The sequence below is a fragment of the Bos javanicus genome, chromosome 22, assembly GCF_032452875.1.
Source record: "Bos javanicus breed banteng chromosome 22, ARS-OSU_banteng_1.0, whole genome shotgun sequence".
In the NCBI taxonomy this organism is placed as follows: Eukaryota; Metazoa; Chordata; class Mammalia; order Artiodactyla; family Bovidae; genus Bos; species Bos javanicus.
Window position 1 is genome coordinate 32,452,315 of NC_083889.1, and position 24,799 is coordinate 32,477,113.

The 24,799-nt window shown below is 39.4% G+C and overlaps 1 protein-coding gene across 2 annotated transcripts; it reads left to right on the top strand.

The window, feature by feature from the left end:
• Positions 1 to 5,833: 5,833 nt before the first annotated feature.
• Positions 5,834 to 22,347, top strand: LMOD3 (leiomodin 3). 2 transcript variants are annotated; one of them, XM_061396425.1, is made up of 4 exons: positions 5,834 to 5,999; positions 6,430 to 6,747; positions 9,696 to 11,090; positions 21,969 to 22,347. In XM_061396425.1, the coding sequence occupies exons 2-4, from the start codon at positions 6,457 to 6,459 to the stop codon at positions 21,993 to 21,995; spliced, it is 1,713 nt and encodes a 570-aa protein (XP_061252409.1). In that variant the 5' UTR covers positions 5,834 to 5,999; positions 6,430 to 6,456; the 3' UTR covers positions 21,996 to 22,347. The 2 variants fall into 2 exon arrangements, 1 of the variants encoding a protein (XP_061252409.1); XR_009732487.1 differs by lacking the exon at positions 5,834 to 5,999 and adding an exon at positions 12,909 to 13,238 and having other exon boundaries at positions 6,227 to 6,747; positions 21,969 to 22,058.
• Positions 22,348 to 24,799: the final 2,452 nt, after the last annotated feature.

Here is a 24,799-nt window from a genome sequence, read left to right on the forward strand (position 1 = left end):
AGAGCAGTTGCTTTCTTTTTTAAAAAAAATTATTTTATTGAAGTATAGTTTATTTACATTGTTGCATTAATTTCTTCTGTACAACAAAGTGATTCAGTTACACACACACACACACACACACACATATATACACATTCTTTTTCATGTTCTTTTCCATTATGGTTTATCATAGGTTATTGAATATGATTCTCTGTGCTATACAGTAGGGACTTTCTGTTTATCCATTCTAATAGTAGTTTGCCTCTGCTAACACCAAACTCTCAGTCCACCCCTTCCTAACCTCCCCTCCTCCTTGGTGATCACAAGTCTGAGAAGTCCCTTTTAGAGATGTTCTTTTGGGCTGTTCTGCTTATCTAGGTGGGGGCTGATATTTATCTATTGAATCTTTCTGGGTCAGGATCTAGAGTTTCTTGTCTTCATGCCTTCCTAAATATGGCTGTTATTTCTTATGTGATAGTTGATGGCCAGAGAAGAATGCACTGAAATTATGGAAGTAAATGAAGATCACCTAAATGAGAACATACAGGTTACTTACCCAGAGCTTGCTTTGGCAAGGCAGTCAGTTGCCATCACTGGCCTTTGGCGGAGACCAAAGGCAGGCAGGGAAGTGGGAAAGTTTATCGTGGAAACAGGGAGGCTCAAGTCTCAGAGCAGTTGCTTTCTGTGCTATGTGACTCTAGTCTCACATAGAGATGCAATTTCTGCTGGACTGATAGGAAGCTAACAGAGGACACGGATTAAGAGCCCCAAATTTAGAGGCAGTCCTTAACTCAAATGCCTATGTTTCAGTTTTAATACCTGTCAAAGGAGGTTAATAAAAGTACTGATTATCCAAGATTATGAAAAAATTGACATATACATCTATCACTTAACGCAAGCTTAGGGGTATTAAGTGCTCAAATATGCTAGCAATATGGCTGTACAATTAATAGCAGTAGACTGTCACATTAATAGTAGTAGACTGTCACATTAATAGTAGTACTAGCAGCAATAGTCCTAGTATTTGTAGCAGCATTAGTAGTAATAGTAGTAGCCATCGTAGTAGAAGCTGTATTGCTAATAGCAGTAATGGTAGTGCCATTAATAGTTAGTGTAGTAGCAGTATTAGTAGTATGATAGCATCCTCGTACTTTCAGAAGTTATAGAATTAATTTACCTTTGAAATTAGGCCAAAATCAAATCAGTTTAAGAATTCTGAGATGGCTTATTAAACCAATGAAAACAAAATAGTAAATATCCTTTTGTAATTCATGCTACTCTGGAGTCTGGTAAGAGTGGAACAGGCTGGGTATTTTGAATCTAGGAAGCAATTACCTTGTAAGTGCGCATCCTGAGGCAATGCAGTCATGGGTCAGGGAAATTTGAGGAGAGAGCGAGGCATTTATTTTACACTCACAAAATCTTCAGGCAATTTGCAGCCAGTGAGCAGAGTCGTCCTGACCCAAATGGAATTGCATAAGAGAATAGCATGCCACAAACAGGACAGAACTGATTTATTTAGTAACATTTGGGAACCGTTTATAGAAGTTGTGTCCATTTATATTAATAGCTAGTGTTGGGGCTGATGAAATAGATGGCTTGTCCACAGTCATCGTCTCCTGAATGAAGGTGGGATGGAAAACTGGATAGATCCAAGAAAAAAGTGCTTCCTCTTACCATTAGGATTTTTCACAAATGTATCAAGCCTTAAACAGTTCTTTTACATGTATTTTATATGCTGTTTTGGAAAGAATAAAATGGAAAAGCCATTTATTTTTGGCTTGAACAATATTTGCTAGATATCAGGCATGAAAGACTCACACAATTTCTTTGTGAAAATATAAGATTAACTAATGGTTAATAAGCACTTAATATGAATAATGTCATTTAGGGTTTCCCCCCCGACCAAATCCTTTAAAGTAGGTCCATTTACCATCCCACTTTTACAGATGAAGTAGGAATGAGGCCCAGAGGTTGACTTTCCCAGGGTAGGGGAGGGAAAAATTCTTATTCCTGTTGCATTCCTAGATTCTCCAATTCTCGCCCTATAAACTGTGCCAGAAGACAGATTCACAAGAGAAACATACAGATTTACTTAATGTAAGTTTTGTGTGACATAGAAGTCTTCATAAGGGAACGAAGACCCCAAGACATGCTAAGCTTGAGGGTTTTTATACTAGGTTTGATGAAGAGTGGAACGTCAGGAGGAGAAAATGAGAAAGGGCAGATGGTATGAACACAGGTAGTCAACTAGGGCCTGTTTGGATTCATCTTGGGCCCTTTGTCTTCAGGAGGGTCTCATGACCTGCTTCAGGGATGAAGAGGGAGATCAAAGAGTCCTTCGTGCACATACTTTCTCAAAGTCCTCCAGCTTAAAATAGTCAATATGCCAAGGTGCCATATTTTGAGGTAGCATGTTCTGAACCTCATCAAAGGCAAAGTTTCTAAAGGTCTCTGACCCTGATCTTTAAAATGAGTGGCTTGCAATGGTGCTGTGATTCTCATACTCATTTTTAAAATATTTATTTATTTAGCTGCACTGGCTGTATATTGTGGCTTGTGTGCTCTTTAGTTGCAGCATATGGGATCTAGTTCCCTGACCAGGACTGAACCCAGGCCCCTGAATTGGGAGCATGAAGTCTTAGCCACTGGACCACCAAGAAATTCCCTCTCATACCCATTTATACACCAGAATCACTTGAAGAGCTTGCCAAAGAAATGGAGATTCCTGGACCAAACTTGAGAATTCAGATTTAGTAATTTCTAATGGGGTGGGGGTCCCAGGCACTGAATAAACCTCTGTCAGAGATTCTGATCTGTGATGTCCTGTGTGACTATAAAAGTCAGTCGGTGATCCTACAGCTTGTTGCTCTCTTGGCATCATAGGTGCATTCTGATGTGAGAAGCTGCTGAGGTGGCAGCAGCAGAACATCATTAAGCGAAAGCACAGCTAAATCATCTGTGCATCAAATGAGGCTAATTACACCAGCAAAACTCTTCCCGTCAGCATATGGATGAAGTGCACCATGGAAGCAGCTGGGAGAGATGTACCCCCTTTCCAAACTCACTCAGCAAGATGGAAGTGAGCTGAGGCAGCATCCCTTCCTGAAGTTTCTAAATCTGTATGATCATCAAAAGCATTTGGTCACCAGAATAGTAATACGAATCTGAAAGCTTACAAGCAACAATTCAGATCATTTTCTCAGGATAGCTTCCTATTTACATGTAGATGATTTTCTATTTTCTTCATAAACGTGCTCAGTTCTGTCCAACTCTTTGCAGCAACCCCACGAGGCTCCTCTGTCCATGGGATTTCCCAGGCAAGAATACTGGAGTGGGTTGCCATTTCCTTCTGTAGACAATCTTCCCTACCTGGTGACTGAACCCACATCTCCATTGGCAAGCAGATTCTTTTTCACTAAGAAACCTGGGAATCCTATCACAATTCCACCTAAAAGCCTCTGAGTTGCTTTCTGCAAGAGCAACAAGATTTTTTAAACCATTTTTGTTTATTGCCATTAATATAATGGTTTCTGTTATGAAAGTGGTTTTTATAAAATGTATTACATTTCACAGTTGCCGTTGTTTTTCTTCAGGTGTTTCTGTGGTTATCCGTGAAATATGAAACTGGCAATATTTAACGTGTATTGAGGGTTTGCTCTGAGCCATGCACCATCCTACTTAATTTATATATTTACATCAATATCTATCTGTATCTTCATTTAATTCTCTCATTAATAACATGGTGAATATTACTCTCAGATATCTTTTATATGATGAGGAATTAGGGGTCAGTAAGTTGCCAAACATCACACAGTTACTAAGGAGTGGAGCTGTGGTTTGAATCCAGCAGACTGATTCAAGATCTTTGGCTTTTATATCATTAATTCCCAAAGTACAAATTTTGAAAGTAATTGCAAGGATATTAGTAATTTTTAAAAGAAAAAAAAAGCTTGAATTAACTAAATAAAGTTGGGGAGTATTGGGCTAAATAAATGGGTTTCTTTCACATATTATTTCTCGGAGTCTAAAAGTTCATGTGCTTTACAAATCTCTAAAAGACAATTGCAGAATATAACATTTCCAAACCTCCTTGAACACAAAACTCTTGTTGGTACAGTCTCTTTGCGTGTGTGTGTATGCGCGCGTGCGTGTGTGTGCGTGCTTGCGTGTGTGTGCGTGCTCAGTACTGTCCAACTCTTTGTGATCACTGTTCTGCAAGCTAAGCCTCGGAAATAATGGTCTGCAAATCAGTTGTCTGTAAAGTGGTCTACCTCTCTGCCCGCTGAGGCCAAGCTTTTACTTTCCTTTTACAGGACTGGGTGGAAGAGGACATCTCCACAAAGAGGCCAAGAGTAAGCTGCCACTGTGTATCTGTTCTTTACTTTAAAAATGATCATTCCAAGAAAATGGTAAAAGCTTTCTGGGGAAAAATGTAGCCATATATATGAAAAGCCTCTTGATCTTGGGGTGTTCGAAACAAACCATTAGGGTAGAAAGAAAATATTAGAATGTCCATTTAAAACTTCTCACATATAATTTTTTCCATATGTTTTATTATACAGATGTCTGTATATATTTAAATTCATTTATACTTGTAAACATTATATATATTCAAGAATATATTGTTTGACAATGTATATTTTATATTTATGTATAAATATAATTATATATTATAGATGATATTGAAATAGTAACACGTGTATATAATTTGCAAATAATATACATGTATTGAGGATGGGTTATAGTAATATTGAGGGGATCACCTAGCCATACATATGAAAAGCCCTAAATTTCCTTATGTTCTTTGACTTGGTAATTATACTTCTTGGTATGTATTCGATTTATCCTAAAGGAATAAACTTGCATGTGTATAAATATTTTACTACAGGGGATATTTATTGAAGAAGTGCTGTGAGCATCAAAAACAGTCCAAATATTCAATAATTGGAGATTGGTTACATTAATTATGGAATTTCCATATAAAGAATCTTAACAGGGAGTTATTAAAAATAATGTAGTAGCAGAATATATTATTGACTAGAAAAAACACATGATTTTGTAAGTTAAAAAACAGACAGATGACAAACGATTATTGAGTTTATATGCCTGGAAGGAAGGACTGACTAGAGTGATAAACCAAAATGTTCATAGCGGTAGCTCTTAGTGGTGCAATAAGGGGAAATTTTATGCTTCCATGTGTTATCCTAAGTTTTATACAATAAATGTAAATTTTTGAGTAGGCACTATATTTATGTTTCAAAATTTGCACTTATAAAAGGTATACAGTAACAAAGTCTATTTTCCTAGTCCTGTCCCCCAGACAACCCATTTCTTTCTCCAATAGCATCCACTAGTATTGGTTTCTTGTGTATCTTTCCAAGGATCTATTGATAAAGTTTGTATGAATATATATACATACATTGTTTTTATGTTTTATGACATAAATAATAGCATACAATACACTGCTTTGTACACATCTATTATTTCACCCATGTGGGGGGTATATCTGTAGAATACATTCCTACACACTGAAAGTATGCATTTGGTCAAAGAGAGTATGCATTTTTCATTTGGATAAATATTGCCATATTGTCCTCTGAAGTTATGAAAAAGAAAATATTTTCATAATTGCTTCCAGTACTTTAATGGTTTGAGTTTTTTTTTAATATTTCCATTTAGATCCATTTACATTTTTATCCTGGCTTAATGGATATTTAATAAGAAAAACAAATTATTTAAATATTAAATTCCTCACTCATAGTGAAATTCAAGTGCTGCTCATCCCCATCTGTTAGATCACAGGATCTGGATGCAAATAAGGGTATCTTGCAGAGGTTCAGCTTACGCCGTGGGTGAGTAACATAGCCAGACCTCTGCTCGCCTGTGTGCTGTTTTATTCGCTTCCAGAGTCTCATGGTAGTCAAGAGGCAAGCCTGAGAGCTTGATTTCCACCTTCAAATGAATTTTTCACTTCAATAGACCTCAAGTCGCTGTTTGGATTTTTCTTCTGAAATATTGTAAGTTGCTTTCATCATTTAAATAAGAAGTGGCCTCCCCTGCAGTACTTGGGTGTGTGTATGGGCTGCATGAATTTGTATAGGAAGGAAGAGAACTAAGAATGTACTCCTGTAGAGGTTTGGGAGGCCTGGCAAACCTAAGCAGCTGTACTGAAATGTCAGATGGATTTGCACAGCTGACTCAAGCTGCTGAAGAGAGGAGCATAGTAGTTCCATAAATTGACCGTCTCCAGCCAAGCCCTGCTTAATATAGTTACGGCATGAACTTAGTTGCAGTCACCCCTAGCAGCTCAGCAAGCACCACTGGGGTTCTTGGTGGGGAGGGAAACCTCATCAAGGTGGTATTGACCTGGGATACTTACTAACAGGGAACTTCTTGAGAGAGTTTTTTCTTTTTTTAAATCTTTGTTGATTATTTCTCCTCTTGTAGTAAGATAGAAAAGTATTGAACAGAGTCATGTCAGAACATAGCAGGAGTTCAGATCAAGAAGAAATCGATGGGGAGATTGATGAAGAAGAAATCTTGGCCACCTTGTCCCCAGAAGAGCTCAAAGAACTACAGTCGGAAATGGAGGTGATGGCCCCTGACCCCAGGCTTCCCGTGGGAATGATTCAGAAGGATCAGACCGACAAGCCACCAACAGGGAACTTCGACCATAAATCTCTCGTTGATTATATGTATTGGCAAAAGGCATCCAGACGCATGCTGGAAGACGAACGTGTTCCTCTCACCTTTGTGCCAACCAAGGTAAGTGGGGATTTGTGTACAAGGGAGAAATGGCTTCCTGGCCCGGGCTGATGCGTGTCCCTGTTGTAACTTTCTTTTCTCAAGACTCCATGTTTTGTCTTGTTTTGTTGACGTTTATACATAAATCATAATATTTAATCCTATGCCAGATCAGAACTTTCTAGAACACTTACATAGTATAATTGGGAGGGGAAAAGTGGTAATTTCTTGTAAATATCTCTTTTAAAAAATTGCTGGGGGTTTCTTGTATAGGAAAACCTGTATTCTGTAGGCATGAAATTAATATTTAATGAATTAACTCATAACCCAGAAGCATTTGTCTTTTATGCTTTTTTTGACTCACAGGACCCTTTACAATGCTGAAGAAAGCTCTTTGTCCTCCTTCTGGCACATGTGTATATATGCACTATTTCACATACAATCTCAAGTATGTCACAGTCCCCCTCAAGTTCAGCCACATACCCTGCAATTAAACCAAGTCCAGTAACAAAAAATCCATTACCACAGTGCATTGGGTATCAGTGGTGAGTTTAGGAAGTTGATCCTATTAGGCTGTTTTAAAGATAGTACTTTCTTTAAATATGTTCCTTATATGAAAACTAGAAGTGCATATCAGCATATTTTTTTAATGTTTCACTTAAAAGTGACTTGGCAAAAAGAAAACAGAGATCCTCACAGGTAAAGTCTCTTGTAGTTATGCCTGCTGATTTATTTTTGGTAGGTACATCTTGTCACATTACCATCATACTAGCTGAAATTTTAGTAAAGTTATAAACTGATTTCATGGTCAGGAGAGTTTAAACATGTACTGCACTTAAGAAGGAGAAGGCAATGGCACCCCACTCGAGTACTCTTGCCTGGAAAATCCCATGGACGGAGGAGCCTGGTGGGGTGCAGTCCATGGGGTCGCTAAGAGTCGGACACGACTGAGGGACTTCACTTTCACTTTTCACTTTCATGCACTGGAGAAGGAAATGGCAACCCACTCCATTGTTCTTGCCTGGAGAATCCCAGGGACGGGGGAGCCTGGTGGGCTGCCGTCTGTGGGGTTGCACAGAGTCAGACACGACTGAAGTGACTTAGCAGCAGCAGCAGCAGCACTTAAGAAAATAAGTTGCTGGCTTTACCAAGTTAGAGTTTAAGGTACAATTTATAGACAGTTTACAACTCGAGTAAAAGCCAATTCTACATGAATACCAATTTCCGAGAAAAACAAACTTGGGTACTTTTTTTTTTTAATTTTATTTTATTTTTAAACTTTACAATATTGTATTAGTTTTGCCAAATATCGAAATGGATCCTCCACAGGTAGCTTAATGGTTGGCTCCCCCTGCTGAGACAAATGGGAAATGCAGAGAAAACTTTAGGTAGGTTACATGTCAACTGTCAATTCCAACCTCTGATATTATGAGCAGTAAAATCAAGGTCTTTCTTTTTTTTAATTTTAGCCTTATATTTTATTGAAATAATATTGGTTTATAACACAGGTTTCACATATACAACATTATACGTTTCTATTTGTACATACAGTATTATTCTCAGTTGCTAAGTCATGTCTGATTCTTTGCAACCCCATGGATTGTAGTCCGCCAGGTACTCTGTCCATGAAATTTTCCAGGCTAGAATACTGGAGTGGGTTGCTATTTCCTCTTCCAGGGGATCTTCCTGACCCAAGGAGGATCGAATCCATGTCTTCTATGTCTTCTGCATTGGTAGGCGGATTCTTTATGACTGAGCCACCTGGGAAGATCCATATACAGTATACTCACCATTAAAAATTTAGTTCCCATCTGTAGCTCTATAATTGGCCCCCTTTACCCATTTCCTCCTCCACAGATTAAGTTCTTGCTCACATAAGCCTCTGGGTCAAACTGCTACACCAGCTTTCAAAATGACACCTATGAGGTACACCTCCTTTATGGGAAAGTGTGTAATTAATGTGTAAACATCTAATAAACATTATTGATAAGAGGCTTTTATTTTCCTTTCCAAACTAAGCAGTTTTTTTTTTCTAAATCTCTGGTAATTTTGTCCCCTTTTATAGCTGGCTTTGCCTCCTAGAACTTTCCTTCCAAAGGAACTGGACTGGAAAGCCTGTGCCTGAAGTATCTGGGCAGTTTTCACAGAGCTAAGCAGACAAAAAAATCAAAGACAAGGGTTTTGGTATATTCCAAAATATCAAACTGCTGTCATTTCACCCACAATATCTTTCATTTTCAGGGAAATTTGTTGTGCACATTATATTAGATTGGCAAACATATTAGGTATGTAAATTTTGGTTAGGCCAATAAGGAAATTACTATGTAACACAGAGCTATTGAATACAAAATTCCTATTCAGCTGTATACAAAACAAAGACTTCAGTGAATGGATAAATAATTCCATAAGGTTTTCAAAAATAATTTTTAACTGCTTCTGGAACTGAACACTATCTTTAAAAACAATAGAGAATCTGAAAACAAAATTAACTGGGTTTCATTTTAATACACAGGAGGAGAAAAACACAACCAAAAAAATGTGTGTCTGTGCCTGTGTGCCTATAAAAATTTACCTTTATTTTGGTTGTATTTGCTTATAAAACAACTAACAAAGACATACTTTGTTTCTGAAAAAAGTCTCAGCTTAGAATTATATAAAAAGTTAAAATCCCCCCATCCCTTCCTCAGTTATCTTAGTTACCTCTCTTCCTCAAGGATAACTATTAATTTGATAAACATTACAATAGTCTGTTTCTCATATACATTTACAAACACATATATATATATAGTGTATACATGTATACATATTCATATGTACACATAAATATACATGTAAACAAAAAGAATACTATACCTAGAGCTTATTATTTTTTTTCACTAAGCAATCTTTTTATTATCTTCAATAGATACTGCTCTTCTTCATATTTCTTCACTGCTACGTATTCTAACCTTTCTAAATTTCTCTTTTAGGAAAAAACTCAAGAACAGCATGAAGTGATAGGCAAAAGCAATAAAAATATGTCCCAGTATTTAAAAGAAAAACTTAACAGTGAAATCATTGCCCATAAAAGAGAATCACAGGGCAGTGACAATGTCCAAGAAACAAATAATGATGATGATGAAGATAATGAAGATGAGGGGGAAGATGAAGAAGATGATGCAGAAGATGAAGAAGAAGATGAAGGAAAAGAAGACAGTGAAGAGAGTGATCAAACAAAAAGAGGGGAGGAAGGTGAGATAAAGGAGCAAGTCAAAAATGGTGAGAACACCTGCCAACAGGTAACTAGTAAAGTAACTGAAGAACAGAAAGGCAGACCAGAGGCTCAAGACAAAATTGAGAAAAAAATATCAAAATTGGATCCCAAGAAGTTAGCTCTAGATACCAGTTTTTTGAAAGTAAGTGCAAGGCCCTCCGGAAACCAAACAGACCTGGATGGGAGCTTAAGGCGAGTGAGACAAAATGACCCTGACATGAAGGAACTCAACCTGAACAACATTGAAAACATCCCCAAAGAAATGTTGCTGGACTTTGTCAACGCAATGAAGAAAAACAAACACATCAGAACCTTCAGTTTAGCGAACGTGGGTGCGGATGAGAACGTAGCATTCGCCTTGGCTAACATGTTGCGTGAAAATAGGAGCATTAGCACTCTCAACATAGAGTCCAATTTCATCACAGGCAAGGGCATCGTGGCCATCATGCGGTGTCTCCAGTTTAACGAGACACTCACCGAACTTCGGTTTCACAATCAGAGACATATGCTGGGCCACCACGCTGAAATGGAAATAGCCAGGCTTTTGAAAGCGAATAACACTCTCCTGAAGATGGGCTACCATTTTGAGCTTCCAGGTCCCCGAATGGTGGTAACCAATCTGCTCACCAGGAATCAGGATAGACAAAGGCAGAAAAGGCAAGAAGAACAGAAACAGCAGCAGCTCAAAGAGCAGAGGAAGTTAATTGCCATGTTGGAGAATGGGCTGGGGCTGCCCCCTGGGATGTGGGAGATGCTGGGAGGACCAATGCCGGATTCCCGGACGCAGGAGTTCCTCCAGACTCCTCCTCCTCGGCCTCCCAACCCCCAAGCAGCCCCCTTCAGTCGACAAAATGAAGTGACAAAAAAGCCATCGCAGCCGCCGAAGTACAGGACGGACCCCGACTCCTTCCGCGTGGTGAAGCTGAAGAGGATCCAGCGCAAATCTCGGATGCCAGAAGCCAGAGAGCCACCTGAGAAAACCAATCTCAAAGATGTGATCAAAACGCTCAAACCCGTGCCGAGAAACAGGCCACCCCCGTTGGTGGAAATTACCCCCCGAGATCAGCTCTTGAACGACATTCGTCACAGTAACATCGCCTATCTTAAACCTGTAAGTAGGAGAAGGGAGAAATGGTGAACACAGGGCTACAGTAAATCTCTCCCAACTCTATTCCCTGTTCGTTTTAACACCAGGACATTCTCACTAATTGTCACTAACTGAGGGAAACCCGTCAGCATTACTGGTAGATCTAAATTATTGGTTATCCTCAAAGACACGATCTATATGACTGCTGTAACCAGGATACTAACAGCCCTCATTTATGAAGCATTTAGTATGGGCCACATCCATTATATGAATTAACTCTTACAATCACCTTAACAATCCTGTAAGGTAGGTATTATTATTCTCCCTGTTTTATAAGAAGGAAATTGAGGCTTAGAGATGTTAAATAACATTTCTAGAAAAGACTCAGAAGTGGTTGAGTTGACTTTGAAATTCAGTCCTGAGCATCCCTGGTCAAGCTTTTGTTCACTCCTGCCACACAGAACTGACAAGCTGAGATCCCCAGGGAACTGCTGCAGGAATAAGTAAGAATGAGGCCTAATTAGGCCAGTCATTTGTGGATAAGTGCTTCTGTAGGGCTTTAAAAAGTTCTTTTTCAGTAGATGAGTGGATACCACCCGCTATTGCAATTATACTCTTTATATTTTAGGTAGGCGGACAATAATAAATTTAAGATTAATGTCTCCATGAATAAATGGAGCTTTAAAATATTTTACTGTTATTTCAGTTTTCTTATTATGACTCACTGTTACTACTGCTGACAGACAAAAATGTTCCATTCCTTTCAACTTAAGTTACAGAAATAAATTTTTTTATAGTCATTACTATGAGGGGATTTATAGAGGCTGAAAGGTGAGTGTCCAATGGCCACAGGTGGTTGATAATTAACTGCATTGTTTTAAAATCTAATATGTAATTTAGCCACGATATTACATTAATAAAATAGTCAATATGTTATGCCATCAGAGAGTCACAGTTTTTTTAAGATAGTTGAACCATTTCCATGTAAGCTTGTTTTTTCCCCTGCTTTAAAGAGATTTATATTCTAAGACAATACAGGGAGTTTGCTGGCAGCCCAGTGGTTAGGATTTAGCACTCTCATAGCTGAGGGCCCAGGTTCAATCCCTGGTCCATGAACTAAGATCCTTCAAGCTGTGTTGTATGGCCCCCCGCAAAAAAAAATCCACAAATATGATTGTTACTTATTCACATATATATGTATGTCCCTTATTCCCATCCCCTAGAAATACAGAATTGACAATATTTCCTTCTTCTAAATCGAAGATGACTTTCAGCTGTGACTTAGAGGGATTCTGAGTCTTCCTGTGGCAGGGGCCAGGCTGAGAGTGCTAGAGGTCACATGAGATCGGGCCGGAGATCTCTGCCTGCCCTTGGGCACAGTATCAACACTTTCTGCACCTGCTCTTCTCCAGGCAGCCAGACCTCTGCAGGGGGTGAATCAGGGTGCTGTTTTGAGAGAGGCTAGGGCTATCACTCTGTAACCAGTTGTCAAAGCAAATCCCGGCTGCCGTGGTGGCTAGACAGTCAGAAAATAGCACTGGTCCGAAAAGAGTAAAGAGAAGTCTTTTTAAAATCTGCATTAAAGGTGGAATGTAGACTCAGAGTAGACAAAAGGATGAAGGTTAGATGATCATCTGACCCCTCTCCCTGCCTTCTGAAGGAATATGAAAAAAAAGTGAAAGTGATCAGTCATGGCCGAGTCTTTGCGACCCATGGACTGTAGCCTGCCAGGCTCCTTTGTTAGTGGAATTCTCCAGGCAGGAATACTGGAGTGGGTAGCCATTCTCTTCTCCAGGGAATCTTTTCGACCCAGGAATCAAACCCAGGTCTCCTTCATTGCAGGCAGATTCTTTATCATCTGAGTGACCAGGGAAGCCCTCTGAAGGAAGATTCTCCTGAGCAAATCTGCTTTGCCTGGAGTGGGCTGAATTTCATCATCCATTTGTAATAAATACTTGTCTAGTGCTGCCATGTGTCAGGCACCATGAGCAGTGAGTAAGACAGGTATAGTCGTAACCGCATGGAGCTTACAGTGTTGGTTTTCTCATTTTCATGGTCAAGATACTCTCTGCCTTTTAGTTAACTGAGGACACTTCAGCTTTGAGTCTAGATTCTAGAGCAAAAGGTATTAAGATAAATTCACGGTAATAATTACCAAACTGCCATACTCTAGTAAGTACTACATTTACTATTTTCAATAAGTTCTTGATTGGTATCAGTTTTAAGTTGTGTGTGTGTGTTTAATGTCCACTCAGAAAGAAAAATACATAGCAAAGTGAACTCTGACACAGTTTGTGAATGGGGGTCTTGTACATCAGTCTTTGCTTTGAAATGTCTTTTATCTATTCCATGGGATTGGCATCTTCTCCTGCTTTCAGTTGCCTGGCTTGGCTTGCAATAGACATCTCTTGACATGTATCTTAGATACAAAATACCACACAACTTCATCAGCGTGGTCCTATAAAATGCTCTGCAAGAAAAATGTGAAAATGCATCATCCAGCTGACAAAAATTCACTTGACTGACATCAGTTCGCTTGGTACTGCTGCATTTTTGTGCCTTGCTGCATACATAATAAATGTCTGCTTTAATGCTGACTCTTAGTACAGTCTCTCTTAAAAGACATTTTTTTATCTTTTTCTTTTGAAATCATTTGAAATGTGTGGAAGTTTGAAAGAGTAGAAAGAATTCTTACAGACCCAACACAATTTCTCCTATTTGCTGTGTCATCCTTTAAGGGTATTTTAAATACCTCTGCGTGTGTTTAATTCCAGCAGGACACAGCAGTGGAAGTGCTAATGGTATGAAAAGCTATACTGTGCTTGTGCGGCCGCCTGCAGCCAGCTACTATAAAACACTATTGATTGTGAGATGCTTTCTGATGTAGGGGATATGGAAACATCAGAAAACGCACATCTTAGACTCGGTGAAATATTGTAAATGCCATCTGTGGTGAAATTTCAGGATCTCAGCAGAAAAGAGCTATTTTTGGCTGGTCAAATGAGACACAGCAACACTCACTTTAAGGAGGTAAAACTAAAGATTATGGGGGTTCCCCCTCCCCTCTTGATTGGAGGACAGAGATGTTCTTTAAACCACCAGATTTTCAAATATGAAGTTAAAATTCAATTTAGAAATCTTGTCATTCTTTCTACTGATGCTCCTACCTAAAACTTTAAATGTCCATAAACATACTTAGAACTTATTTACTCTTAAAGGAAAAAAGTTTTTTTTCTCTCATGGACTTGGAGATATTATTTTTGTATTTTCTAGAGCATAGATCATGAAATACTCAGTTTATATTTTAAATTTATGGGTTTTTTTTCCCTTTTAATGTTTATTCTCTCCCCATCACATGCTTCTGGCTTGGGATTCCAGAATTGAAGTTGCTAGCAGAAAATAAAGGACAAAATCTGTATTCTTTCTTGGCTCAAGTGCTGCCTCCTCCAAGACGTTGCCTGTTTAAATCATTTTAAGAGAGATGTATTCTGTGGGCCAGGTATTGAAAACTAGAGGACTTAAAACCCAACCTGCAGGCCTATTTTGTTTGGCTGGAGTATTATTGTACAAATTATAAAATATCCCGCGATAATATCCACGTATCTGGCAGCGTTTGAAACATCAGATCTAGCCACATGGGCCTGAATATGCATGGCACAAATAAGCTGAATTGGTGGTGGTTTCTCCCTTGAGATAGGTAATGGACTCTCCAGTTTTAACTCAGTCTCCACCATGCCCCACTTCCTGGAACCTGGCCTTTTTCACTCATTTGGATTGCTTATTGGACTCCTGTAGAATTTTTTAGTTTATTGTGTTGTTGTGTTTAGCTATGTTTTAAAGGACTTTGTCTTATCTAACTGAATTTATTAATCACTAATTTATTTCCCTCTGAGTTGGTAACTCTGAGTCAATATGATGCCAGCCCAAAAGAAAGATGTTAGACTGGTATAGACATATCCTTCATTGATAAATATATGATTTCCTTTCAACTTAAAAAATTTGGTGGCCTACTCACTGCCAGCCATCCCAGATGAGTATCTGTACTTGCACTGAGATAGAAATCTCATGTGCAGAAACTATATAATTTACAGAGACCAACTGCATTTATATCATATGCAATTTTTGGAAGTGAAAGTGTCAGTTGCTCAGTTGTGTCCTACTCTTTGCAACCCCATGGACTGTAGCCCGCCAGGCTCCTCTGTCCATGGGGATTTTCTAGGCAAGAATACTGGAGTGGGTAGCCATTCCCTTTTCCAGGGGATCACAGGTTTGATCCCTGGGGCAGGAGGATCTCTTGGAGGAGGGCATAGCAACCCACTCCAGTATTCTTGCCTGGAAAATCCCCGTGGACAGAGGAGCCTGGCGGGCTACAGTCCATGAGGTTGCAAAGAGTCGGACACAACTGAGCAACTAACACTATGCAACCTTTCAGTTCAGTTCAGTTCAGTCGTTCAGTTGTGTCCGACTCTTTGTGACCCCATGGACTGCAGCATGCCAGGCCTCCCTGTCCATCACCAACTTCTGGAGTTTACTCAAACTCATGTCCATTGAGTTGGTGATGCCATCCAACCATCTCATCCTCTGTCATCCCCTTCTCCTCCTGCCCTCAGTCTTTCCCAGCATCAGGGTCTTTTCCAATGAGTCAACTCTTCACATCAGGTGGCCTAAGTATTGGAGTTTCAGCTTCAACATCAGTCCTTCCAGTGAATACTCAGGACTGATTTCCTTTAGGATGGACTGGTTGGATCTCCTTGCAGTCTAAGGGACTCTCAAGAGTCTTCTCCAACACCACAGTTCAAAAACATCAATTCTTCTGCACTCAGCTTTCTTTGTAGTCCAACTCTCACATCCGTACGTGACTACTGGAAAAACCATAGCCTTGATTAGACGAACCTTTGTTGGCAAAGTAATGTCTCTGCTTTTTAATATGCTGTCTACGTTGGTCATAACTGTCTTCCAAGGAGCAAGAATCTTTTAATTTCATGGCTGCAGTCACCATCTGCAGTGATTTTGGAGCCCCCCAAAATAAAGTCTGACACTATTCCCACTGTTTCTCCATCTATTTGCCATGAAGTGATGGGACCAGATGCCATGATCTTCGTTTTCTGAATGTTGAGCTTTAAGCCAACTTTTTCACTCTCCTCTTTCACTTTCATCAAGAGGCTCTTAGTTCCTCTTCACTTTCTGCCATAAGGGTGGTGTCATCTGCATATCTGAGGTTATTGATATTTCTCCCAGCAATCTTGATTCCAGCTTGTGCTTCATCCAGCCCAGTGTTTCTCATGATGTATTCTGCATATAAGTTAAATAAGCAGGGTGACCATATACAGCCTTGACGTACTCCTTTTCCTATCTGGAACCAGTCTGTTGTTCCATGTCCAGTTCTAACTGTTGCTTCCTGACTTGGATACAGATTTCTCAAGAGGCAAGTCAGGTGGTCTAGTATTCCCATCTGTTTCAGAATCTTCCAAAGTTTGTCATGATCCACACAGTCAAAGGCTTTGTCATAGTCAGCAAAGCAGAAATACATGTTTTTTTCTGGAACTCTCTTGCTTTTTTGATGATCCAGCGGATGTTAGCAATTTTATCTCTGGTTCCTCTGCCTTTTCTAAAACCAGCTTGAATATCTGGAAATTCATGGTTCATGTATTGCTGAAGCCTGGCTTGGAGAATTTTGAGCATTACTTTACTAGCATGTGAGATGAGTGCAATTGTGCGGTAGTTTAAGCATTCTTTGGCATTGCCTTTCTTTGGGATTGGAATGAAAACTGACCTTTTCCAGTCCTGTGGCCACTGCTGCATTTTCCAAATTTGCTGGCATGTTGAGTGCAGCACTTTCACAGCATCATCTTTTAGGATTTGAAATAGCTCAACTGGAATTCCATCACCTCCACTAGCTTTGTTCGTAGTGATGCTTTCTAAGGCCCACTTGACTTCACATTCCAGGATATATGGCTCTAGGTGACTGATCACACCATCGTGATTATCTGGGTCATGAAGATCTTTTTTGTACAGTTCTTCTGTGTATTCCTGCCACCTCTTCTTAATGTCTTCTGCTTCTGTTAGGTCCATACCATTTCTGTCCTTTATCGAGCCCATCTTTGCATGAAATGTTCCCTTGGTATCTCTAATTTTCTTGAAGAGATCTCTATTCTTTCCCATTCTATTGTTTTCCTTTATTTCTTTGCACTGATCACTGAAGAAGGCTTTCTTACCTCTCCTTGCTATTCTTTGGAACTCTGCATTCAGATATGTATATCTTTCCTTTTCTCCTTTGCTTTTCACATCTCTTCTTTTCCCGGCTATTTGTAAGGCCTCCTCAGACAGCCATTTTGCTTTTTTGCATTTCTTTTTCTTGGGGATGATCTTGATCCCTGTCTCCTGTACAATGTCACGAACCTCTGTCCATAGTTCATCAGGCACGCTGTCTATCAGATCTAGTCCCTTAAATCTATTTCTTACTTCCACTGTATAATCGTAAGGGATTTGATTTAGGTCATACCTGAATGGTCTAGTGGTTTTCCTTACTTTCTTCAATTTAAGTCTAAATTTGGCAATAAATAATTCATGATCTGAGCAACAGTCAGTTCCTGGTCTTGTTTTTGCTGACTGTATAGAGCTTCTCCACCTTTGGCTACAAAGAATATAATCAATCTGATCTCGGTGTTGGCCATCTGGTGATGTCCATGTGTAGAGTCTTCTCTTGTGTTGTTGAAAGAGGGTGTTTGCTATGACTGGTGCGTTGCTATGCAACCTTTGGTGCCAAACAAGACAACTGTTTTAATGCGTCCAGGTTCAGTTGCTCAGTCGTGTCCAACTCTTTGTGACCCTGTGGACTGTAGTTCACCAGGCTCTTCTGTCCATGGGATTTTCCAGGCAAGAATACTGGAGTGGTTGCCATTTCCTTCTCCAGGGGATCTTCTGACTCACTGAGCGAACCTACATGTTTGGCATCTCCTACATTGGCAGGTGGATTCCTTCACCACTGCGCCACCTGGGAAGCCCAACTGTTTTATTATTCACTTAACTTTACTTTCGGCTCACTTATGTGTATCTGGACTGGTTTCAGCCAGGTGCCTAAAGATACAATTAAGTTTTTCCTTCAGAAAGATTTCAGGATAATAATTTTCCAAGCAGCTTTGGTTAGCCAAAAGACTCTATGACACATTAGCAGTCATTATGAGTACAAAAATTTAAGATGATAGACTCCTGAGTTTTCATCGCTGGCCATTTTTTCTTTGCCTCATTTATTATGTCTTATTTCTTTTGAACTAAGATTTCTAGATTCTATCCTTTTGCAATTTTCTCCTTTTCCCCATCTTATCTTCTCTGTTTCAGTTATCACATAATCTAGGACAATCTCCAAATTTCCCTTTCCCTTTAAGTCACTCAGGGTTTTCTTAGTACCTTTATTCAAAGAGAGTGAAAGTGAAGTTGCTCAGTCATGCCCGACTCTGCGACCCCATGGGTAGTAGCCTGCACCAAGCTCCTCCGTCCATGGGATTTTCAAGGCAAGAGTACTGGAGTGGGTTGCCATTTCCTTCTCCAGGGAATCTTCCCAACCCAGGGATCGAACCCAGGTCTCTCACATTGTAGACAGACGCTTTACCATCTGAGCCACCAGGGAAATCCAATCTGTCCCTTTATTCAATCTGTCCCCAAATCAAGCTTCCCGTTTCTAGATCTGTAGTTGTTGTTTCTGGTTCCAGATTTTTCACATTATCTCCATTCTCTCATACATTCAGGTCTAAAGCCCCAAATGTTTTGTTGTTGTTGTTTGGTGCTAAGTCATGTCCAACTCTTTTGCGACTCCATGTACTGTAGCTTGCCAGGCTTCTCTGTCCGTGGAATTCTCCAGGCAAGAATACTGGAATGGCTAGCCATTCCCTTCTTCAGGGGATCTTCCCAACCCAGGGATTGAACCCTCATCTCCTGCTTGGCTGGCAGATTCTTTATCACTGAGCCACCTGGGAACACAAAAACCCCCAGAGTTCCCTTAATTTCCTTCCTTTTTTCTGTCCATATTTTTGCCTAAACAAAACAAAACAAAATACAAGAAGAACACCAAGAACCCAAACCCAAGAGAATCTTCAAGAGTCAAGGCCAAATCCAAAATAGAGCTTGAGCAATGTTACAGTCTTTATGGAGGGAGTCTCCATGGAAGAAAGCAATGTAACATTTCAAACTCATCTCAAAGGAGCATAGGTGGACCAGAATTATACAGACCAGGAGCTGCCCTTCCCTGATACCAAGTGGGGAAAAAGGAATTTTTTATGTACAACTTTTTAAAAGTCTATGATAGTGATTCTCACATTTTAGCATGTATCACAGTCACCTGGAAGATAGAATACAGATTACTGAGCCCATCTCCAGAGTTTCTGGTTCAGTAGGTCTTGGATGGGGTCTGAGAATTTTCATTTCTGACATGTTCCTTGGCAATGCTGATGCTGCTTACTTGAAGGCCGCACTTGGACACTTGAAGTTCAGTGACATCCATGGCAAACCTTATCTCCTGATGCCTCAGGTTGACAGCTCTCACAGACACAGCATTAGGTCTCCTAGTGGATTCCGAGTTCCTCAAGGTAGATCTTCCTCATCTCTGTCCCAGGCACCCACTGAAGTGTTGACCCGGAACAGGAACTCCATTTGTGTGTGCTGAATTAAATAACCCCTGCTGAAACGGGTCTTCTCATCCTGCCCAGTTGCTCCCAGCCACTGGGTGTATGTCTGTGTGTGTACACTGTGTAATACTATACACACTTAACAAAAAAACTATTTTTAACAAACAAGTGAAGGGGGAACAGGGCCCCCTAACAATAATGTGAGTAGATTCTTGTTTGTTGAAAGTTTTATAATATCAGATCTAGTTATCTTTTCCTTATTTCTTTTTCAGTCTTTTGTGGTCTGCTTGGAAATGACTTTTTAAAATCTTATTTAAATATTTGCCTATCTTTTTCCCTGCTTTTGGTTTATAAAAAAATATTCCATATTATAGATGAATTAAAGGCTTGGATTTTAGAAGTAAGGAGGAAGCAAGAAGTCTGCTGTTTTAGTTCTTTGCCAAGTAGCTAACCACTGATCAGTGACTCATTCTTTTTCCCAGTGATCTGAACTCACAACTTGGTCACATTTTAAATATGTCACTATGTCTCTGGGTTTAGTATGTTGGGTCACTGTCATGCTCTTGAAAATATTTTTACTAATCGAGAACCCATCTATGCATATATATATATATATGAAATAACCTATATTTTTTTCCATTTGACAATGGAAAGAACACAGTTTTGACTCTGTTGCAGCTTTGCACTTAATTTAAGTAACTGGCATTATTTATTTTACTGGTGTTCTTCTCTGATGGTGTTCTCCTTGGGTGACCCCTACCAAGTTGCAGTCACACCCCTCTCCTCCTGAAAGTCTGGCACGAGGGAGGGAGAGGGACTCAGAAGCACATGGAGGACCTATGGATTGAAGACCATGCAGGCAACAGCAGCACATCCAAGGTTCTCCCCAGTGGGCAGGGTGTTGGGAAACCTTTTTGTCCAAAGGTTGTAGGCAAAGAACTGGCTGAAGAGAGTCCATAGCAGATGTCTGCAGTGGTCTATCACATGGGCAGGTGGACATGGACAACAGGAGGAAAGATATTTTTAAGTCATTATCATACAAAATTTCAGGGTCCTTTGGGCTTTAGTCAGCTTTCTCTGAAAGTTACCTTCATGGTGGATAAGCCATTCTCCTTAGATATAACACCAATTGAAACCTATTAAGAACTTGCTTTATCTTTGAGTTGTTCCTATGAAAAAAAACTCAAAGTTGATTTTCAGTCAGACTTACACTACTCTTTTGCAATTTTTTTTTAAGCCTTGGAGGAGGGTTCTCCGAATAACATTGTAAAATTTAGTGAGTGTCAAATTAGTAATACATTTTAAAAAGGAAGGACTTCCCTAGTGGCTCAGATGGTAAAGTGTCTGCCTACAATGTGGGAGACCTGGGTTCAATCCCTGGGTCAGGAAGATCCCCTGAAGAAGGAACTGGCAACCCACTCCAGTACTCTTGCTTGGAAAATCCCATGGACAGAGGAGCCTGGTAGGCTACAGTCCACAGGATCACAGAGTCGGACACGACTGAGCGACTTCACTTCACTTTAAAGAGGAAAGAACATATTTGTATGTTCTTACAGTGGTGTTTATTTGGTGGTTGAGATGAGTAATGAAATCAGGCAGGTCCAGGTTCACATCTAGCTCTGCCACTTCCTATCCTGGTGACCTGAAGCAGATTGCCTGTTCTCTCTGAGCCCATCCCCTCTTTACAAGGTGGTCGTAAGATGAAATGAGAAAATGCTTTAAAAAGAAGTGTTAGCATTGATTACCAACTTGCATCACTTAATCCTCATGGTAGCCTTGTGAATAAAATACTATGATTTTATAGCTGAGAGAATTGATGCCCAATACTATGCAACTCCCTGGAGGAGGGCATGGCAACCCACTCTAGTATTGTTGCCTGGAGAATCCCATGGACAGAGGAGACTGGTGGGCTATAGTCCACGGAGTCACAAAGAGTTGGACATGACTAAAGCAACTGAGCATAGCATAGCATAGCATAGCATTATGCAACTCGTAAGTTGCATAGTGGACCAGGCAGATTCTAGCACCTGCCCTCTCTTGTTTGCATTGTAAGCTTCACCACGTGCTCAGAGCCCTTGGATCTGTCCCTGTCATCAGTAGACGCCCAGTCTGTGGTGGCTGTGGTTATTGTTTTATCATGATGGGTGGGGGGCACTCTCTGGCCAGATTTTTTAATCCACTTTATACCTTTTGAGGTATGTACATTTTGCCATTTTTGCTGTAAAACACTTGAATAACTAAGATTCATTTTTCCTCCTCTTTTCAAATGCTTAAATCACAGGTGCAGCTGCCAAAAGAACTGGCATAAGAGACAACAGAATAATCAGGGGAAGAAGGAAGTCATTTAATGACTCTGGGATTAGAACTTGACGACTGCTTCAGCCGCATACTTCTGGATCCAGGTGGTGGAACTGGGAACATTGCTAAGTGATACGAGTATTTTGTAAAAGGCAGAATACTTAGCCTGTGACAAAATAGAAGCTGAAAAGGCAGGGGGAGGAGATAAACTATCCAGGGCAACATTTTCTACTTCCAGTTGGTTGGAGTGACTTAGATGAAATTTAGTCTTCTAGCAGAAGTTAATATTTTCATAAACCTTTGCTTTATTATTGCTTTCTTCTGATAAATAACAATAAATATGATACAGGTGTTAACTATTATATTCCCAGTTTTGTTTTCTTCTTCCATCCACTCTGCTGTAATTTATCACACAGTATCTTAAAGAGAACAGAGCATGCTTCACTCTGTGGAAATGTGCAGGGTGAATTGAACTCCAGGCCTTTCAGAAGTTTTGAAATCAGATAATTTGTTCATTACCTCTTCTCTGGAGAATCAGTTGCGATTTCTGGTTTCCAGCCCTGCCTATCTTTCTGTCTTGGCCATTCCCCTGTGTGTTGGGGGGCACTCCGGAGAGGGGTTTCATGAAGAGCAAACGCTTAAGCCACAGGACATGGAGAAAACAGTGTTTCTGGAAAAGGTAACAGGGAAAACAAACCCTGCTTATATATAAAACCTTCTGTTTGCATACATATAGAGAAAATGGGAGATAGCATGCTAGTTTTGTTTAAAACAAAAGACATTATAAATAATAGATTTACTGAGCTTTGGTTTTAGCTAAGTGTGTGTGTGTGTGTATATATATATATTTATTTAGTTTAGCCTGTAAATGATCTTGATCTTGTTCTCAAAAATCTTAATGAAACTTGCTAAAGAATTAAACTTGAATTCCTTATCCTATCATTCAAGGCCCTCCATCGCCTCTTCTCGGTTTGGTAATTGTCTTCTCTGCCACAGATGCTTTATATTATTTGTTCACCTTTGTTTTTTAATCTTACTATAGTTGCTTTACAATGTTGTGTATATACTATTCTTGATAAAACTTCCTCAGGCTTTTGCTGTCTACAGAGTACCCTTAGAGACTCCACAAGAGTCTTCCAGACAACTCCATCCCCAGTGTTTGTTCTTCTTTCCAAGTTCCTCGAGCCCACAATTATCTGTTCAAGTCACTAGGTGCAAAGAATCTAGAATTTTGTACTGACATGGCATGAGACTTAGAAATCAGGAAGTCACACTTTGATGCCTTTTCTCTCTCCCTCACCTGAGCAAATAATTGGCACCTGTCTTGTTTTATATAATTATAGGCGACACATCACAGGCAAAACAGGCTAGGAGAGAATGGACTTAATGAGAACAAACAACACAATATTTGGAAGGAGAAGTCGTGGGAAAGAAATATGATGTTTCCTTTTTTTAAAGGTAATTTAGTGGAAACAAAAGTATCTGCATTTAAAGGTATAGTTTTCAATCAAGTAACTAATTTTATTTAGACTAGTCAAAGGCTGAGAGTTTTGTTTTCTCCTACTTTGCTATTTCTTTAAAGCATCCTTGGATACAAATCCAGATGGTTTAAAAAGAGCTGCGATAAATACAACTTCTAAAGTGTCCAGCATATTCTGTATTTAAGAAGCTAAACTCTGATGGGACAGAGCACTCTGAACATGTTTAAAAGCTTAATTTATATTAGTAGTTGAAGTTCTGGAAAACTCCTATGTGTTTGCTTATACAGCAACAGTATTAATAAATAAGCGAGAAATTTTACAAAGCGTTAAGAGTGCTGAAAGGGAATTTTACTCTTAGATGTCCAAAAAAGAAAAGATGATCCAAATTCAAATTTACTGCCTCGTTACATGGGTTTTGTCAAGAGACGAGTGAAGTCATTCACATGCTTTTTTCTATTCACCCACTCCCACCCTAAACATCTTAATTGAAAAATTTAATTTTAGCATTTCCATGCTAGAATTTTCTATTATAATCCTTCCAGAAGTGACAATCAACCATTAATAATTATAATAGCTTTTTTTTTTTTCATTCAAGTTGTCACCTTCTCCACATTTATTGCATTTTAGTCTGAAGAATTCACCATGTAGAAAATGGGTCTAAAATATGTATAAGCCCATGTCAGGCTTAAAAAAAGGATCCTATTAGGATTCAATTTTATTCTGACTGGAGATTAATAAATATTAAAATTTTATTAACAGTATTTGAAAACTAGCTGAGTATTTTTTGCTGCACAGAAATAGGCTCATCGTTTATAGGGTTGTCACTGAGTTTCTCAGACATTTAACACAGACAATAGTCTGAATAGTCTCACCCTGCACCCCCCAAAAAAAACTTTGATAAATTTTATTCTTCATATTTAGCTAAGGGTCCAAATTCTAGACCATGTGTGTGAAATCACGGTGATATCACTGTGCTGAAGATGAAGACTGCAGGTTGGGTGAGAAATCAAAATGCAAGAAAAATCAGGAGTGGCATATGCATTGCTTCCTCTTCTAGGATGTACAAGAGTCTCTTCAATGAGTACTGCCCCAACTGTCTGCATGCTAGGGAAATCTAAATATTTTCTATTCATCTATGAAATCACTCAGCTGGCAAGGAAAACATGTTATATTACTTATTTCAAAATACATTGGGAGTAAAAAGAAGAAAGTAACAGAAAATATAAACTCATGCTATATTAATTCTAATGTCTGGCTATAAAAACATCTAGTGGTGCCAAGTGCCATCTAAAAGTTCTGTGAACTGCAGAATCAATGATCATTTTCATTCCCA